The 15,620-nt window shown below is 44.1% G+C and overlaps 1 protein-coding gene across 1 annotated transcript; it reads left to right on the top strand.

Moving 5' to 3' along the window:
* The first annotated feature begins 6,670 nt into the window (after positions 1 to 6,670).
* Positions 6,671 to 13,825, top strand: LOC131204594 (uncharacterized). Its single transcript, XM_058196002.1, has 5 exons — positions 6,671 to 6,780; positions 7,706 to 7,816; positions 9,426 to 9,581; positions 11,422 to 11,574; positions 13,034 to 13,825. Exons 1-5 carry the CDS (start codon positions 6,708 to 6,710, stop codon positions 13,177 to 13,179), a joined length of 639 nt encoding a protein of 212 aa, XP_058051985.1. The 5' UTR covers positions 6,671 to 6,707; the 3' UTR covers positions 13,180 to 13,825.
* The last annotated feature ends 1,795 nt before the right edge of the window (positions 13,826 to 15,620 follow it).

The following is a 15,620-nucleotide window of genomic DNA, read 5'->3' as shown; positions in this document are numbered from 1 at the left end:
TCTTGAAATGGCATCAGTTGTGACCCATTTGTTCACCTAGTTAGAGGGTTTTGACTAAGAGCAATTTCAAAGTCTGCTCAGTGGAGTTTCTAGGATGCCAAAAATCAGAAGGTTTATCCAACTGGAGCAGCAGATTTTAGAATGGGTAGATTACATAAATGCCTGAAGTGAAAAGTTGATGGTGACATGAGTTTTCCAGTCCTTTGTGATCATAAAAAAGCAATAAAAAATCGACCTGTTGGATTTATTGTGGACACACCTCCTTTGATTTCTAATTGAGTAAGAGACCAGGGTAGTGACAACAGCTCTTTAATATAGGGTGAACCCAGCAACCAAACTGGGAAAAACCTCTTCTTATATACAGTTCACCCTGGCTTCAACCAATCACAACGTGCTTGTTTCCGCCAAATATTTAAAGATACATAACACTCCTCCTCCCAGAAAACACTTTACCAACATCTACATATTATTTACATGTTATTTTTCGTAGTCACGTAAATAACTTGGCGCCTCCTGACTCTTTCGGACCTGCGCAGTTCAGTTTTGGGAGTGGGTTGAGCTGGTCGGAGGGGCTGTCTGCTCCTCCCAGCTCTTTCTCTAGGCCCTCTGGCCCTGGATTACTTGCAGAGTCGTCCCTGCTGTTCTCTCAGGGGAACCTGATGGCGTCGCTGGACCTCCGGGACTCAGATAAGTCTTCCGCCTCTCCCGGGTTTTCAGCTGTGGGTTCAAATAATGTGTGGTCAGGGTCTGTTTCATTGAGCTCGGATTGTCGGTTATTCTTTTCTTATTTGATCTATGTGGCGCCCATACTCGGTTGTCTTTTAACTCAACCAAGTATGACTTTGGACCGTTGCTTTTATGATTTGCCCTGACAGCCAACTTGGGCCGTCCCCATAGTTGCGGGCCCACACTCGATCGCCTATGCCCATTTCTCTAGTTTTTCCAGTTCCCCTTGTAACCCTCTGGTGTGTAGTGGGGATTTAAGCGGTCAGTGGGCACCGGGCTTCCGTCCATCAATAATTCGGCTGGGCTTCTGCCTGTTGCAGTGCTGGGGTTCTATGCTGAGCGGCCAGAAAGAAATCTATCTTTGTTTGCCAGTCGCCTGGCTTGAGTCTGGACAATGCCTCTTTAGCGCTCGGACGGGCGCTCTGCAAGGCCATTCGGCCGCGGGGTGGAAGGCGCAGAGGGCATGTCGGATGCCCTCATCTGCCAAGTATTCCTCAAACTGGGTTGCCGTGGTGCGGGCGTTATCGGATACTAGCGTGTCGGGCAACCCGTGGGTTGCAAATAGGTGCCGCAGGGCTGCGATTACTCGGCTGTCATGGATCTCATGAGAATGATTTCCAACCATTTAGAAGCGTCGACTACCACTAAGAAGGTTTGGCCGTGGAAGGGCGGCAAAATCGATGTGGATTCTTGACCAGGGCCCTTGGGGTTTCCCATTCCTAACTGGGGCCGTTGGGGGTAGTGGCCTGGATTCCTGGCAGGCCAGGCATTTCCCTACCCTCTCAGCAATTTCTGAGTCCATTAATGGCCACCAAACATAGCTTCTCGCTAGCCCCTTCATCCTTACGATCCCTGGGTGACCCTCGTGGAGAAGGTCCAATACCTTTTCCCTCAATTTCTCCGGGATCACCACTCGATCGCCCCATAGCAGGCACCCCCCTTGAGCCGAGAGTTCCCCCCGCTTCTTCACAAATTCCTTAAAACGCTCGCCCGGCGCAGCGGGCCACCCTCTTTGCACCCAACCCAGTACAGTTCTTAAGGTAACGTCCGGTCGCCCTAGCCACCTCCTTAGATGTGACTGGGCCAGAGTCAGAGAGTCAATCAGTAGTACAGGTGCCCCGGGTGGGGTCTCGATTGCCCCTGGCAGTGGGCATCTGCTTAATCGTCCGCATGCCCCAGGTCTTTTCCTGGTCGATGCTGCAGCTTGTAGGAGTAAGCAGCCAAAAGATAGTCCATCTGGTCAATCGGGTGAAAGTGCCACGGCGTTGGGTGATCGCCAGCCATTAATCCTAACAGTGGTCTATGGTCTGTAACAATTTCAAAGTCTCTGCCAAACACGTATTCGTGAAACTTCTTTACCCCTGACACTATAGCTAGGGCTTCTTTATCCAACTGACTATAGTTCCTCTCTGTTGAGGACATTGTTCTGGAATAGAATGCTATTGGGGCTTCTGTGCCATTTGGGACCCTGGGGGTGAGCCCAGCCCCACTCCGTGAGGGAAGCATATACTAGATACCAATGGCATTTTGCTGTGGTACTGAATTAGCAAGCTATCACTTGAGAGTAGGTTTTTTACTGCTTCGAAAGCCCTGGCTTCAGGCTTCCCCCAAGACCACACAGCCTTCTTTCCCAGCAACTTATGTAGCGGTTCAGCAGTTGCCTTGTTTTTTAAAAAGACCGCGTAAAAGTTCACTAGACCCAGGAAAGCCTGTAGCTCTGTTTTGTTTTTGGGCGCTGGAGCCTTTCTTATTGCCTTGACCTTGCTCTCGGTGGGGTGAATTCCCTCTTTGTCTATTCTGTAGCCCAAGAATTCTACGGATTCTACCCCTATTTGGCATTTGTTTACTTTAAGCTTTAGACCGGCTGACCGGAAAATGCCCAAAACTTTTCTCAGACGCTCCCCCAGTTCCTCTAAATTTTCTGCCGACACCAACACATCATCAAAATAGGGAACTACCCCGGGGAGCCCTTGCAGAAGTCGCTCCATTAAGTTTTGAAATAGACCTGGTGCCACACTCACCCCAAACTGCAACCGGGTGCACTTGAAAGCCCCCCTATGCGTCACGATCGTTTGGGCTTCGGCTGTGGCTGCGTCTACGGGTAGCTGTTGATAGGCTTGTGCCAAATCTAGTTTAGCAAAAACTTGCCCTTGTCCCAACGAGTGCAGCAAGTGTTGCACCACGGGAACTGGGTAAGCGCTCTTTTGTAAGGCTTTGTTTAACGTCGCCTTGTAATCAGCGCAGATTCTTACTGACCCATCTTGTTTTACCGGGGTGACGATTGGCGTCTCCCATTTGGCATGGTCGACTGGTACCAGTATCCCTTGCCTTATTAACTTGTCTATCTCCCTATCAATCTTGGGCTTAAGGGCAAAAGGTACCCTCCTTGCTTTTATCCGGATAGGGGCTACCTGGGGGTCTAGGTTAAAGGAAATAGGGGTCCCCTTGTACTTGCCCAGGCAGTCCTTGAACACATCTTCGAATTCACTCATGAGTGCATCTTTAAGGTTAACGTCACTTCTGTAGATGCCAGTCACTCCCATGCCCAATGCACGGAACCAGTCCAGACCCAACAAACTTGGCAGGGTCCCTTCGACGATCGTGATGGGCAGGGTCTTCTTGTGTGGTCCGTACTCGACTCGGACAGAGGTGGTCCCTCGAACAGGGATGCGATTCCCTTGGTAGTCGTGGACTCGTAGCCGTTGTGTTTGCAGGTGGCGTTTCGCGACTGATGGCAAAGCTTCCGCAAGAGTGTCCCAGGACATGATTGTGATCGCTGACCCGGTGTCCACTTCTAGTCGGCACGGCACTCCTTCTATTTTGGGCTTGGTGAAGATTTTCTTCTCCACCCGGGTTGAGGCGCGGCCTATTATCACGGTCGTTTGATTCGAGTTCGCGCCTTTTTTGTTTGAGCCAATCACGGGTCGCCTTGCCGATCCCGCGCTCTGATTGGCTGATTTGAATTTTCGGCGGGAAGGTTGGGGAGCTCGACAGACTTGAGCCAGGTGCCCCTTCTTCTCGCACCGCCGACATGTAGCGTCCTTGAACTTGCATTGTTGGCGCTGGTGTTGACCTCCGCAACTTCCGCATTCGTCCCGGTCTTCTTTGCCACGTTTCTCGGTTCGACAAACCCCTTCCTCATCCTCACCGTCTGATTCGGTCTGGATCTCTTCGTGGTGTACTGGGGTTGGTTTTGTGCTCGCCTTCGGCGTGAGCGGCTTTTGCAGGGTTTCCGCCGCTTGGGTGGACATCTCATGAGCTCTGGCTTCGTCCAGAGCGTTTGCCAGCGTTAGGTTGCTTTTTGATAGCAGCCGCCTCCATAACGAATGTCTCTGACCCCACGGATGAGTTGCTCTAGCAGCGCCTCGTCCAGGTCTCGGTACCCACAGTCTTTGGAGGCTTTCGCGGCGGCCATGTAGTCGCTGATGGATTCGCCCAGCTGTCTGCGCTCTCCAAATTCAAAACGCCGCACGTATTTGGACGGCGTTGGCGAAGTGGTTTTTTAGCAGGGTTTGCAGAGTTTGCCACGATACCGATTGTACCGGCGTTGGCTCTGCCAGGGCTTCCGCGATGTCGATGACCTCGGGACCGCAGTGGCTCAAGAAATATGCCCTTTTGCGGTTGTCTGGAACTCCTTGCAGTTCGTTTGCTTCTAGGAAGCTTTCGAAACGGGTCATGTACGTTCCCCATTTCTCTCTGGCTGGGTCAAACGGCGCGGGCGGAGTGTAACTGGCCATCTCCGCGTTTCTGCCCTGGGCTTGCTGGGTTCGGTTCTTCCGTGCTTCAGCTCGGTTCTGGTGCTCCTTAGCCTCGGAATCCCATCCTCGTCGCCAGTGTTAAGTTCGGGAAGTAACGAGGCTGGAGACCAGGGTAGTGACAACAGCTCTTTAATATAGGGTGAACCCAGCAACCAAACTGGGGAAAAACCTCTTCTTATATACAGTTCACCCGGCGGCTTCAACCAATCAGCAACGTGCTTGTTTCCCGCCCAAATATTTAAAGATACATAACAATCAATAAAAAGGAATACCTGAATGAAATGATTAATACAGCATTGAATTGTCCCATGGCCAATTGTCCTGTTGTCCTAGAGCCTCACTAGATAAACCAGAGGATTTTTTTTGGTTAGGTGATGGATCAAATTCCCAGAGAATGCAATGGACGTTGTCATAAAATGGCTGCCATGTGGAAGTTCACTCATTATTAAGATGGCTGCCACCCTGGAATTGATAAGCCACTAGTGGAACATGTAAAAATGATTTTTAAGTCCCTCAGGAGCATTTTTTCACAACCGATGGGAGTTAGAAAAAAGTACCTCCTTCATCTATAAATACATTTTTTTTCATCTCTGAGCAAGATGTCTATCAGGCCTGGGAGCCATCTTTGAGCCTTCAGGCCTGCCACACATTATACTGTGGGAATGTGCCGTTTCCAGCCTCTGGAGGGGAGAAGGCCATTTTTGCCCTCCCCGGGCTCCAAGAAAGCCTCTAGACCCTGGGGAGAGTGAAAAACGGGCCTTCTAGTCCCACTGGAAGTCAGGAAATGGGCTGTTTCTGGCCTCTGGAGGCCATTTGGGGGGCTTCTGGGTAGTGGGGAGGCTGTTTTCACCCTCCCCAGGCTCCAAGAAAGCCTCTGTAGCCTGAGGAGAGCGAAAAACGGGCCTACAAGGCCCACCAGTAACCTTTTTGCTGTTGCGTGCCAAAATAGAATAGACTAACAGAGATGGAAGGGACCTTGGAGATCTTCTAGTCCAACCCCCTGCCTAGGCAGGAAACCCTACACCACTTCAGACAAATGGTTATACAACATTTTCTTAAAAATTTCCAGTGTTGGAGCATTTGCAGCTTCTGGAGGCAAGTTGTTCTAATAATTAATTGTTCTGAATGTCAGGAAATTTCTCCTCAGTTCTAAATTGCTTCTCTTCTTGATTAGTTTCCATCCGTTGCTTCTTCTCCTACCCTCAGGTGCTTTGGAGAATAGCTTGACTCTTTGTGGTAGCCCTTGAGATATCAGAACACTATCAAGTCTCCCCTAGTCCTTCTTTTCATTAAACTAGCCATGCCCAGTTCCTGCAACTGTTCATCATATGTTTTAAGATATATTACTATCTTATTCTATTGCACTAAAAACATCAATGCTTTTCTTTCCCCTTCCTCTTCCGTTTTTCCTCTCTTTGTCTGGGTTCCAAGTAACATGCCCAACAAAAGAAGACTCCAAGCCTAGAAGTTCCTCAAAGTTCCATTTTATTAGAGATGTCAAATTGGCACATCTGGGAGAACCCGAATCGGAAACCCTCCAGGTTTTCCTCACCCATAGAAAAGTCCAAGTCCCTGCCCAGCACCTACATGTCCACCATATGGCCCAATCAATGCACCGTCCCAACTGGAGATGCCTCCCAGTCACACCACTCCAGATGCAGCGCAAGATGTCCTCGACTCTCTGAGAAAGGAATGTTATTATGACTACATATCTTCCCTGCTCCATACAATCTCCCCCTCCCAGATTCCCACAGCACTAAATGTGGCAGGCCTGAAGATCCAATGCAAAAGAGGGCTTCCAGGACTGACATTCTTCCTTTCTCATTATTTTCGATTAATGATAAAGTAATAATAAAAAATTAAACACCAGAGTTGTTGGAAGAAATTGTCCTCCCTGGGTGCATCACACACACACACACACACACACACACACAAGCCCAACTACCTGGGATTTTTCAACCACTCCCTGAACAGGGCAATTTTGTAATAGGTCCACCCAGGTGGACCTATTACAGAGTTGCACAAAGTGGTATTACGGATGTAATTAGTTATCACCGTTATGATGTCCTTGGACAATATAACTGCTATTAAGAGATAAACTGAATTCTGAACCCTGTTGTCCTTTATTGCCAAGAGGCTTAGGGCTCCCAACCACTCCCTGCCTATAAGTACCTCACCCGAAAATCTCCATCTCACAGAACCCAGACCGACCTGAACAGCAGCATGATGGCTTCCTTTGTGCTCTTCATCTTCACCATCTTCCTCCTTCCTGTGGCAAGATATGCAGAGGCAACAAGTATGTTGGGGTTCTTTGAATTAATTTATTGTCTTCTGATGCAGTTGTAGCTCTTTTCTAGCGGACAACCAATGTTTTGTGTTAGGCAGTTCTTTCTTCCTCTCAGATTGCATCAAGCGAATAGGGTCTCCAAGGCAAGCCCGCTAAGGTGACCAACTTCAGGTGGCCTTCAAGTGGATGGATGGGGGGAAGCAAGGAAGGTGGAATGGGATTCCTTGAGCCAGCAGGGTTAGTTGGAAGTTCAGGCAGCAAACAATCCGGGACCAATATTGGAACACATACTGAAATGTGGATTGAGTTAGACCTCTGAACGTGGAACGGTGTTGGCCGTCGGAGCATTTCATAAAATTAATCATTCAGATTGGGTTAGGCAGAAACTTTTTGCATGGAAGAGAATGCAAATCAATGGAATTCGAGCTAAGTTGAGCGCAGTCAGAACCTCGGCAGATAGTTACAGTCATTTCTTACTGTCGTTACCTTACTGCTACTTTGGGGTTAGCCCATGGTTTGACTTGGCTTGTTTTATCTTCTTTTCAAAGAAAGTTATATGCAATTCAGCCAGGTGTGTTCATCTGCGGGTATCTTTCTGCTCCCCCCTGGTGTAATATCTCTCTGTATTTCTCTCTGTGTGTGTATGCATGTGTCACTAAAAAGCACATGTCTGTTTGTAAGTTTCTGATTTTTATTTTTTGAGGATGGTTTCTCATTCCACCCCAAGCATGGCTGTCTTCCTCTCTGTGATTAGAGTTTCATCCTAAGCCATTTAGGGAATTTCTTTCCAGCCTTCTGCTAGGATGGGAATAATAAAATTGGAAGAGGGCTAGCGTCCGCTTCAGTATTAAAGTGTATTTCTATCGCAACTGAAATCTGAAGGCGTCTCAAACAAATGTATTTCCTTTTTTTTTATCCTTACCATTCTCTCTAGAATGTCTTGAGTGCTTCAATGATGGAGGAATTTACTGCAGTAACAAGGAAAGAAACTGCACAGATGGAGAAAAGTGCGTAGGTATTATCTCTAGGGCCAAGTTGTCGAGAGGTAGGTGGATTCATTTTTATGTTCATCTTTTTTATTAGGTTGATTTGGATGATATGGACATATCTACCTCCACGATAGTTTGGTTTCATATAAAGCAGAGTTTTTCAAATGTGACGATTTTCAGACACGTGGACTTCAGCTCCAAGAATTTTGAGAAATATTGATCTAAAGTATGTCTATCCATGTATAGGTACTTGGGTGTGTTTGGGTGTATAAAAATCCCTTTTTCATCCTTATAGTGGACCATGTCTTTCTCAATCTCAGGTCCTCTATCAAGGGCCTTCAACACAAAGATTGGGGAGATGTGATAACTACTTTCGGGTGTCTGAAGAGCTGCCTTGTAGAAGGTGAAGCAGAAATGTTAGAGTTATAACAAAAGACAGGATGAGAAATCTTGGATTTCTTCTACATGGCCACATGGGAGTCTGACAACAGCCAATAAAATATGTATTCTTGCCCAGGAACAGGAAGCTCATGTTCAAAGCCCAAGAGAAAGTAGAAAACTCTCACATTTTCATCTCCATGTGATCAGAACCCAGGACTGCTGGTGGTTCTGCTTCATCATTAAACCCTCTTTCAAAGCAGCCTTCATTTTGTCTCCAGTGTCTTTCTCCTGGCTTGGAACTGAACCAGATTTCTTCCTGCACTATTCAACAATGGAAAAAATTGTCATGGTAGAGTCAGCTGTGATGGATATCTTTCACTAACAGTGATTGGATGGCCCATCAGTCAGGGATTCCTAAGTGAATGCCTGATTAGATACTCGCCAATGTCAATTCTATTCTTTCCATTCAATACATAATTGTTATAGGGCTAATTTGTTAACAGCTGTGAGGGCTAACTGCTGCAGTGAGAACTTTGCATATAGCTCTTTTACATCCCATTCTTCCATTGTGTATAGCTGACACAATAACAGGAAGGTTGCTTTAATGCTGCAACACACCTGGGTGTTTCAGGATGCTCACTGGGGCATATCCTTATCTTCAGTGGCGCCTGTACAGCGTGAAAGTTGGGAAGTACCCATAGATATTCAGTGAGTGTTTTTGCACTATACCAGTCACTGGCTGGTATTCACCCAATATTCTTAACCGCTTGTTTAGTGAGCCAGGGTAGTGCAGTGGTTAGAGTGCAGTACTGCAGGCTACTTCTGCTGACTGCCAGCTGCCTGCAATTTGGCAGATCAAATCTCAGCAGGTTCAAGGTTGACTCAGCCTTCCATCCTTCTGAGATGGGTAAAATGAGGACCCAGATTGTTGTTGGGACAATATGCTGACTCTGTAAACTGCTTAGAGAGGGCTGTAAAAGCACTATAACAATATAGTTATTCATGTTGAGGGGTTCACACACCGCGCAGAACTCTGAAGAAAACCAACAAAGGGAAAAACTAATAGAATTTTCATTTTTAGGGGGTCAGTGTCAGCTGGGGGACTGGGTGGTGGGGGTGTAGGGTATCTCTCACAAGGCCACAAAGGAACCCAAAAATGAACTGGAGTGTTAGAAGCTTCAGAGTATTACATTTGGCTGATTCCATTGATAGTGTTGGTTGGAAAACAGAGCCATGTGATCCTCAATTGATTACATTCCTTAATCATTATATTTTTCTCAATAGAGCATGCTTTATCCGAATCCTTGGCCAAAACCTGTGTAGCTTCTGCAAATCATTTGGAGGGCGCCTTCCATTTCAATTTTGGAGACAGACTTATTTTTGAGTTTGATTCTCAGGTTTGCGATGATCCAGACACATACTGCCCCGATGGCCTTGCAGGTATGTAAACCTTTTTGAAGCCTTTGAATCTCATTCTGCTTTTGGCACTTTTCTATTGGGATGGTTGACATAAGAAATCTATGTACAGGAAAATTCCAATGACATCTTTCTAATCTTTAATGCTGACTACTTCAGCTTCAATCGCAATATTACAAGAGCAAAAAATAGATTCAAGCTTAATGTCAACCGCTTCAGTCTTGATTGCAGAAAATATGACTTCTGCAACAGAGTTGTTAATGCTTGGAACTCATTACCTGACTCCATAGTCTCTACTCAAAATCCCAAAATCTTCAACCAAAAACTGTCTACTATTGACCTCACCCCATTCCTAAAAGGACTATAAGGGGCGTGCATAAGAGCACAAAAGTGCCTACCGTTCCTGTCCTATTGTTCCCTTCATTATATCAAATTAATATTTATTTATTTATTTATTTATTTATTTATTTATTTATTTATTTATTCATATTTATATACCGCCCTATCTCCCTAAGGACTCAGGGCGGTTCACAGGCAAAATAAAAATACATATAGGATACAAAATAAAACATCAGATTAAAAAACTTATTCAACATAGCCCAATAGTTAAAAATAACAATATACACAATAAAACCCAGTTAAAACCCATATAAATTTAAAAAACCTAGTCCAGTATAGTCCAATATAGCTGATGCATATTCTTTACTTAGATATATATATATATTTTCTTCATGATATGTTTTTTTTACTTATGACAATGTTTGTGTATACTGTTGTGACAAAATTAAATAAATAAAAAAATCTCAAAAAGCTACTCTTAATTGTGAAAGGAGAGATAACTGGATAGTGTTAAAAACATTTGGAAGAGAATACCCAAATATTTGGGCAGGAGAGCTCAAGGGACATCAGAACATCAAAAAGCCAAAATGGTTAGAAATCTAATTATTCTACAGTTTAGCAGATTCCCCAGGAGTAAAAAAAAGTCAGTGAAAGGGAAAACAAGCTGTGTTGATCAGTGCTTTAAATCAATTCTTTTGCACAAGCACAAAATTTAAGAGAAAATTTCTACAAAATGTTTTATAGATGGCATTCAGAGCCTAAAAAACTAGCGTGCATGTACCCGAATTTACAAGCTAAATGTTGGAGATGTGATTGTGACGATGCTACTTATTATCATATATGGTGGACTTGTAAAAAAATCAAATCATTTTGGATAAAAATCTGGTGGATTATGCAAAACATTTTGAAAAAGAAGATAAAGTTTACTCCGCAGTTGTTTTTACTGGGCATAATTACAGACTGTATGGTAATAGAGAGTAAATTGATTTTAAATTTAATATCAGCCGCTAGACTATTGGTAGCGCAATATTGGAAGAAGGAACAATTACCTACTATTGAAGAGTGGATATTAAAAGTTGTAAATTTAGCAGAGATGGCAAAAATTTCAGCGTATTTGAAAGATTACTCACAAGAAAGATACATATTGGAATGGAGAAGATGGATTGATTATATTCAAAATAAATATCAGACCAAGCAGTATCATATAACTTTTGAATGAATAGAATGTAAGAATTGTATCTGTATTTTTTTTTTTTAATGTAAGAAGGGAGTAAAGGTTCCAGGGGAGGGATGGGAGTTTATGGATAGTTAGCGTAGTTTAGTTTATGATTGTTAGATGTTATATCCTGTATTTTGCTCCAGGAAGTCCGAGAGGTGTGTCTGGGGGGATTGGGAGAAGCTGGGAGTGGGGAGGGGGAGAGGATGAGGGAAGGGTGGAGGGAGAATTTGTAAAAACTTTGTAAAACTTTTTAATAATAAAAAAAATTAATTCTTTTGCTACATGAACTTATTTTGTGACTTGCAGGAGACAGCATGCGCATCTATGAAAATGGGAAATCTTGCCCAAAATGTTTCAGAACAGGTTACGATAACTGTACAAGCAAAGGAGAAGTGCTTTGTATGGGTGATTTAGTGAACTGTATTGAAGTGAATGGAGAAATAAGCAGTATGCGATCTGGTAAGCTGTCTTTATTGTTCCTCTTCTATTTAAACTCTTTCCTGTTAGCTATATTAAGCCAGCCAGTATCTTCAGTTTTTGTTTTTTTTAAAAGCTACGGAATGCTAAGAACATGCTACAGATATGATGGCGTCAGTGGTGGGATTCAGCCAGTTCGCACCTATTCGGGAGAACCGGTTGTTAACTTTCTAAGCAGTTCCGAGAACTGGTTGTTGGAAGAAATCTTATTTTGTTTTTTTTCCCCACTTTACAGGGCTAATCCTGTAAGGAAGGCAGGAAGGAAATGTTCTGGTGGTGTTTCTAGCCTAATCTTTATTGCCCTCCTTACAGAAACTGCCTCTCTGGTTAACCCTTATTACATTGTAACAGCTAAGTCGAAGCGCCCATCGACGTAATGTTGAGTTGGCCACACCCACACAGTCACATGACCACCGAGCCACACCTACCCAGCTGGTCATTAGGGCAGAGAACTGGTTTTTAAATTATTTGAATCCCACCACTCACAAAACCATTCACAAAACCTCAGTTGATTAGAATATACAGGTAATCCGTGACTTTAACTATTCATTTAGTGACCATTCAAAGTTACAACAGCACTAAAAAGATAGACTTTTTTTTACACCTCTTGAATTTCAGGGAGTCAGATATATGGATTGTAAATATATATATATATGAACCAACGCTACATTATGCAGTAGCTTTGTACTCCAAATCTGAGTAAAACATACTTCATACAAACAGTATAATAGAATTGGAAGGGACCTTTGAGGTCTTCTATTCCAACTCAGTATAGGAAACCCTATATCCATGATGGTGAACCTATGGCATGCGTGCCACAGATGGCACGCAAGCATTGCCCTTACTCAGCTTCAGCGCACATGCGTGCATCGGCCAGCTAATTTTTGGGCCTTGTGAGTCCACCGGAATTCGGCAAAACGGGACAATTCCGGCCTCTAGAGGGCTTCTGGGGGGGATGGGGAAGGCCATTTTCACCCTCCCCAGGCTCCAAGAAAGGTTCTGGAGCCTGGGGAAAGTGAAAAATGGGCCTACTGGGCCCACCAGTTACCTTTTTGTCGTCGTGTGCCAAAAGCAGATGGAACGCAGGGGGATCACGCACGGTAAAAATTCAGACTGGGCCCACCCCCATCTATTTTCTGCTTCCTAAGTCCCAGCTGATCGGGAAGAAATGAGGATTTTGCAGTAACCTTCCCCTGGATTGGGGAGGGAATGGAGATTTTACAGTATCCTTTCCCTGCCACGCCCACCAAGCCACACCCACCAAGCCTTGCCACACCCACCAAGCCACACCCACAGAACTGGTAGTAAAATTTTTTGAAACCCACCACTGATTGGTGCTCCTGCCCTTAGTTTAGAAATTGTTCATACATTTGATGAGAGGAAAATGTAGAAATACTTTGAACAAGCCCATAAAATAAATCACTGTTTCCTTCTGCTTTAGGTACAAAAATCCCTTTTGCTGGAAAAGGTTGTGTCAGCCGATCAGTTTGCGACCTTGAAGGGAAGTCAGTCCTGCGTGGGACTTACATATTCACATTTAAAAAGCTTCAGTGTTCTAAAGCCAACGTGGCTCTTCCATTGTTGTAATGCCTGGCTTTCACTCTGGAGAAGAAGGACCTTGGGCCTCAGGTGTCTTTCTTCCTTCCATGCATCCTTGGGATCTTTCCTGTGAAAATTCTCTCCAAATTAAATCAAAGGTAGCTGGCAAAGGTCTTAAGAAAGATCAGGTTGGGGTCAGTCTCCCTCCCTTTAAGCACTGATGATGTTACCTAGTTTGGTATCGAAACGTCTACAGGAAAACCACCAAGCTCACAGAACATCGAGGAGCCCACAACTAAATTTATGCTGCAAAAATTCTATACCTCTCTGTTGCCACTCTTAATGTCCTTCTCAAAGTTGCCATCTATCTATATTTTTTAACAGGAGAAATTATGGGCTAAATTGGAATTATTAACTGCCGTCCATGTAAGTTTTCATCCCCTTATTATGGAATTACAATGAATGTGGTATAAATGTCCTGCCCCAGCAAATTTTGTGCCCCATCTCCTGACATGAGGTCGAGAATCCCACCCAAAGGCTGCAATTGCAATTGTTGTCGAAATAGACTAATATCCTTTGGTCAGTTTGAGACCACTGTTTGCAGGCATTTCCTTTCTCTGGAAAAACAGCTTCAGCGTTTTTCTACCTTTCCGAAATTGTAATTGTCATTGATTTGTCGCAATATTAAAATAAAAAAAATTAGAGATTAGCTCTCCACTCGTATGGGTGTGTTTTTCTTACTCATAAAACTTCCCATTCATTTCCTTTCTTACCCTTTTTCTTTGGGAAAGTCTGAGAAGGCCGCATGTCATGCCAAGGGAAAGCCATGGTTTATTTAAATGTTGGTTTGTTGATTCACAGATTAAGCCATCAAACCCCAATGTATAAACTGCAACAACTGGATTTTCTTACAGTGTTGAAGATTCTGCCTTTTGACTTGTAGTCAAAAAGAAAAAAAAATGTTTGCGCTGAGCACTCTAGTCATTTTTGGATATAGGACATGATAATCTCCAGACCCCTCCGTAATTGGATAACTGCATTCCTGTCGAACAGGCAACAAGTGGTCGAAATAGGCAGCACCCTATCAAATCCTGCACCTGTTAATAGTGGTGTCCCCCAAGGCAGCGTTCTAGGATCAACACTCTTCATACTATACATAAATGACCTTTGTGATCCTATTATAAGTAACTCCGTTCTCTTCGCCGATGATGTTAAACTATTTAACACTGCCAGCAATGCTGCTACCCTTCAAAAAGACCTTGACTTTGTGTCGGAATGGTCAAAAAATTGGCAACTCCAAATCTCAACCAACAAATGCTCTGTCTTACACATTGGCAAAAAGAATCAGAACACAAAATACAAGCTAGGTGGACATGACCTTGTAGATGACCCTCACTTTGTCAAGGACCTCGGAGTACTCATATCAAATGATCTAAGTGCCAAAGCTCGTTGTAGCAACATCGCCAAAAAGACATTAAGAGTTGTAAACCTAATCTTGCGTAGCTTCTTCTCCGGTAAGATTACACTACTAACCAGAGCATACAAAACATTTGCTAGACCAATTCTCGAATACAGCTCATCTTCTGGAACCCACACTGCATATCGGACATTAATACAATTGAGTGCATCCAGAAATATTTCACAAGAAGAGTCCTCCACTCCTCTGCTCACAATAAAATACCTTAGGCCAGCAGTCTTGAAATTCTGGGTTTAGAAAATTTAGAACTACGCCGCCTTTGGTATGACCTGAGCATAGCTCATAAAATCATCTGCTACAATGTCCTTCCTGTTGAAGACTACTTCAGCTTCAATTGCAACAATACACGAGCACACAATAGATTCAAACTTAAAGTGAACCACTCCAATCTTGATTGTAGAAAATATGACTTCAGTAACAGAGTTGTTAATGCCTGGAATGCACTACCACACTCTGTGGTCTCATCCCAAAATCCCCAAAACTTTAACCTAAGATTGTCTCCTGTAGACCTCACCCCATTCTTAAGAGGTCTGTAAGGAGCGTGCATTAAAGCACCAACATGCCTACCGTCCCTGTCCTAATGTTCCCTTTAATTGTATTCATTTTATGCATTCAATTCATGCTTATACTTATATATATTATTTAATATATATTCGACTAAATAAATAAATAAATAAATAAATAATCATGTTACGAGAGGGATGCAGTGGCTCAGTGGCTAAGATGCTGAGCTTGTCGATCGAAAGGTTTCGAATTCTTAGTGCTGCATAACAGGGTGAGCTCCCATTACTTGTCCCAGCTTCTGCCAACCTAGCAGTTTGAAAGCACATAAAAAATGCAAATAGAGAAATAGGAACCACCTTTGGTGGGAAGGTTAACAGCATTCCGTGTGCCTTTGGTGTTGAGTCATGCCGGCCACATGACCATGGAGACGTCTTCGGCCAGTGCTGGCTCTTCGACTTTGAAACGGAGATGAACACCGCCCCCCTAGAGTCAGGAATGAGTAGCACAT

Source organism: Ahaetulla prasina, chromosome 10, assembly GCF_028640845.1.
Source record: "Ahaetulla prasina isolate Xishuangbanna chromosome 10, ASM2864084v1, whole genome shotgun sequence".
Lineage (NCBI taxonomy): Eukaryota > Metazoa > Chordata > Lepidosauria > Squamata > Colubridae > Ahaetulla > Ahaetulla prasina.
This window is presented reverse-complemented; position numbering and strand designations above follow the sequence as displayed.